This window comes from Marmota marmota, unplaced genomic scaffold (assembly GCF_001458135.2).
Source record: "Marmota marmota marmota unplaced genomic scaffold, marMar, whole genome shotgun sequence".
NCBI lineage: Eukaryota > Metazoa > Chordata > Mammalia > Rodentia > Sciuridae > Marmota > Marmota marmota.
Genome location: NW_026005971.1, coordinates 1 through 4,386, shown reverse-complemented (window position 1 = coordinate 4,386; position 4,386 = coordinate 1). Strand labels below are relative to the sequence as shown.

The window sequence follows — 4,386 nt, the reverse complement described above, 5'->3', positions numbered from 1 at the left end:
GAGATGATCATGTGGTTCTTATCCTTAAGTCTATTGATGTGGTGAATAACATTTATTGATTTCCATATATTGAACAAGCCTTGCATCCCAGGGATGAATCCTACTTGATCATGGTGCACTTGTTTTTGATATGTTTTTGTATTCGATTCGCCAGGATTTTATTGAGGATTTTTGCATCTATGTTCATTAGAGATATTGGTCTGTAGTTTTCTTTCTTTGAAGTGTCTTTGTCTGGTTTCGGGATCAGGGTGATGTTGGCCTCATAGAATGAATTGAGTCAGGAAGATACACACAATTTAAACAGACCAATAACAAAGGAGAAAATAGAAGAAGCCATCAAAAGACTACCAACCAAGAAAAGCCCTGGACCGGATGGATATACAGCGGAGTTTTACAAAACCTTCAAAGAAGAATTAATACCAATACTTTTCAAGTTATTTCAAGAAATAGAAAAAGAAGGAGATCTTCCAAATGTCTTTCTCTTATACCTCCATCCACTGACTAGGATCCTCCAGTATAGGAAATGTCCCCTAAGCAGAGCCTTCACCCCTGAGATCCTATAGTAGCTAATAGCAAAATTTATAGATACTGTACATTGTTCCCACAATACTCTTTTTTTCTGATTAATCCTTGACCTTGAGAGTTTCAAGACATTACAACTTATGCTACCTTGATGACCATATAGAAGCCATATTCTATGGCCCCTTGATCCTTGGTAGGTATCCTTGGAACTACTTTCTTTGACTTCTCAGTACTTTTACAAATATTCATAAGCTTCACATGTTCTACTATAATTTCTGTACAGAAAGAATAATCATTGCTGAAGAGTGGATAAAGAACTACCAGAAAAATATTGGTTCTTCTGAAGAGGCCAGATACCACCCTGACAGCCCTGCTCAAAAGTATTAGAGAGCAACTGATGACAAAGCAGACAGGCTGCATCAGTTCCCTTGGTACACTTCTTGGCCAGAACCTCTGGCTGAAGTCATCATGGACCAGTGTGGACTCATGTATTCTTTCAAGCAACAAATGCTTAGTAAAGCTAGAAAGAAACCTGGGTCAAGCAGCATGGGACAACTTCATTGCAATCAAAAACCTGCTTCCAAGAGTAAATTTTTAATGAATACTGGAACCTGAGAAGTAAAAATAAAGCTGGGAGACCTAATCACTAAAGATAAGGGTTAGAGATACTAGCTAAAAGGAATACTCAAGGCAACAACAATAAGATACAGACTCATTCTAAGAAAACATTGGTCTTCCTTGAAAGTTTCATACATTGGAAACTCAATAGGCCTATGAAATCAGGTGGCTTTGAATTATAAATAACCATTCTGTCTCCTAAAACCATGGACATATAATTTCACTTCTTTGTCAATTAAGTCCCATAGATAATAATACCTACCTCCCAATTAGACATTAAACAAAACTGCATTTAAAGTAATTCACACAAAGACTGACACACAGCACACCTTTCCTAGGAGCTTTTCCCTTGTTTTGCCAAAGTCTTTGGCAGGGCATGTTCAGGATAGTGGGTATGGGTTCCATTCCTAACAACCTGGCCTTCACCCAACATCCACAAAGGGCTCTTTACCTCCACTTGACTGTCCCAGTCTAGAGAGCTGTTAACAACAATATCAGGGTAATCAGGCCACACCTGCAGAGAGAAAAATATTTAACAGCAATGCACTTGGCAATTTACCTATGTAGGATTTCCTAAGACTGTCAACCACAGCCCTAGAGGGTAATAATACTTTTGATTATCATGTAGGGTTTATCAATATAAAAGTGAAATCCACAAAGTCCTCAATATATCAATAAATACTAACTAAAAAAAAATGGAAACTAATGACATCAGTATCCACAAGAAAAGGGTAAAACACACACAAACACACAAAATATGGCCCTCTCCCACGATGGAGACTAGTAGTCACCACTTAGATCATACCTTTCCCCAGACAATGCCTCCACCATTTGGATATTTGATGAAGACATCATCCTCCACTCCCCGAGTGAAGGCAGGATAGGGCTGTGTCTCATTGCCAGAAATGGCTGGGTCCTGCAAGCAAAGCACAAGTCAGTCAGCAAAACAAAGAGAGAGATTGACAAGGGACAGAGAAAAAGAACTTCTTCAATGGGAGATCCCTAGCTTCCACCTGCCTCTAGAGTTTCTGGGAATCTCTGGAAATATACTCTTCATATTGTACTTGGAGTTCTCTGTTCTTCATATGGATAGAGGGACAAGAATAGTGGTTCTCCACAAAGCCCAGTCCTCCTCCCAACACACTCCATCCACACAGGCACAAAAGGACTCACCAGGATGAGGATGACCCGCATCCCATCAGCCCTCATGCGATTGATCAGGGCTGGAAACCCAGCAAACTTGGGGCTGAGGGTAAAGTCCAGCTGGCGCTCCATGTAGTCAATGTCTGAGTACTGCACATCCTGGGGGAGGACACAAGGAAACAGTGGCTGCTGGTGCTGAAAGTCCAGCTCCCAGAGGAGAAACACTCTCCCCTCCTGATGGTGAATTGAAAAGGCTTCCTGTTGACTCTTGTCAATCCTAGCTCTTTCAGTATGGAAACTAGAAAATTCATCTAATTTTTCAAACTTTTACTCAAAATAGAGATATAATATAAATCAGTAAAAATAGGATGATAAAGCCTCTATTTAATGGCTATTGTGAGAACATGTAAAATCACTTAGAGGGAAATTACTTTGTTAATGGCCATCATAAGAATTGATTGCATTTACCTTCCCCAGTGTTGCCCCTGATAAAAAACAGTTCATATTCAGAAGAAGAAAAGTTAGCTACTCAGTTGTAATACAATCTGAATGGTTAGCTGGCTACAAAATAAGAAAAAGAAAAAATAAAAACAAATCTCATAATTACTGTAGGCATTCAATCCCAGAGGTAATTAGAAATAGTTGTCTTATAAGAATGTGGTACATTGCATGATGTACTTTCCATTAATGGAACAATTGTTAATAATTGAACAATGAGTAGAATAAAATTCAATTTGAAACTGCTCTGCAGGATCAGTTATAATTATTCAATACTGCTTCTCCTCAAATAAATGATAAGAGTTTATTACCATGTATATTTCCTTTGAAAACATATATAGAAGTCATATATTCAGCCAGGGAGTAGCTCAGGGCTGATAAAATAATGTTTGCAGTACAAAAATATTGGAATTCATGAATACATAATCATTGAATTTGGGCTACTTTTTTTAAAAAAATTACCACTATTATTCTTGAGGGAACGTTCATCTCATGGTACCATGGACTTTTTAGACCAAATGTCTAAAAATCAATAAAATAAATGGAAGAAATCATACTATAGTAGAAAGGTTCTGGACCCTGCCCTATATTCTCATTCTGAGTCACTGAGTCTACAATGCTATAATATGGGAGCAAGGCCCAACCTGAATTACTGTCAGGATGGAACTCAATGTGTCATCATGTCAGAAAAAAACTTTTTTGCTTTTGCTGAACCTCAAAAAAACCCAAAAAATAAGTCCAGACACAGAGAAGCCTGAGTTGGCTATGAGCTCATAGAGCCAGTGCACCAATACTGAGACATACATAGGGGATCTGGGCAGCCACCATCTCATCATACAAGCTGGAAATCTCAGAATCATTCTCATATCCATAGCGACACAGCTGGAACCCCAGGGACCAGTAAGGTACCATCACAGGTCGGCCAATCACCTAGAATACGGACAGAAATAGTATTCCTTACAGGACTGACTCAAATGAAGTTGTACAACAAATAATAAGAATATTTTTCTAGTGCCCCAAGATAGACAATCAACATATTCAAATCCAGAGAAAAACTCAGCAGATATAAAACTACTGGGATACCTTGAGAAAGTTTCTTTCTAGACTAAAGTTCATTCTCTTGGAATTCTGTACAGTCTAAATTTACTCTCATTCCTAGAGGTGGTCTAGGTTATTGCTGAAGAGAACAGATCCCAGAGGGAAAGTGCCTGGTTAACACACAGGCTCATGTCCTCCTGGTTCTGTGACCTTGAACAAAATTAAGTAATCTCTTCATGTTTCAATCCTTCACTGGTAAATTAAAAATAATTGTAATCTCTGCCCCATGCTGTTTTGATGAGGACTTAATGACTTAATACATGTAAATACTCTAAAATGCAGTAAGAGTTTGATAAGTGACAGAATTTGTTTTTATTATCACAAAAATGACTACTGTCTTCAACAGTCCCAAATATTACCTCCATTACCACCATATCAGTCCCGCATCTTCACTATCATAACCCCATCACCATCACCCACACAATCCCCAGCATTTTCACCCCATCATCTTCCCTATCAACACATAATCACCATCATCAACATACCCAACATGCTCATAACTACCAT

General features: G+C 38.4%; 1 protein-coding gene across 1 annotated transcript; it reads right to left on the bottom strand.

Annotated features, from left to right (window-relative positions):
• Window positions 1-1,339: 1,339 nt before the first annotated feature.
• Window positions 1,340-3,734, bottom strand: LOC107134399 (maltase-glucoamylase-like). The gene is made up of 4 exons (XM_015476508.2): window positions 3,586-3,734; window positions 2,314-2,442; window positions 1,946-2,056; window positions 1,340-1,654 (listed from the first exon to the last, which is right to left on the bottom strand). The coding sequence occupies exons 1-4, from the start codon at window positions 3,691-3,693 to the stop codon at window positions 1,475-1,477; spliced, it is 528 nt and encodes a 175-aa protein (XP_015331994.1). The 5' UTR covers window positions 3,694-3,734; the 3' UTR covers window positions 1,340-1,474.
• Between the last annotated feature and the right edge of the window lie 652 nt (window positions 3,735-4,386).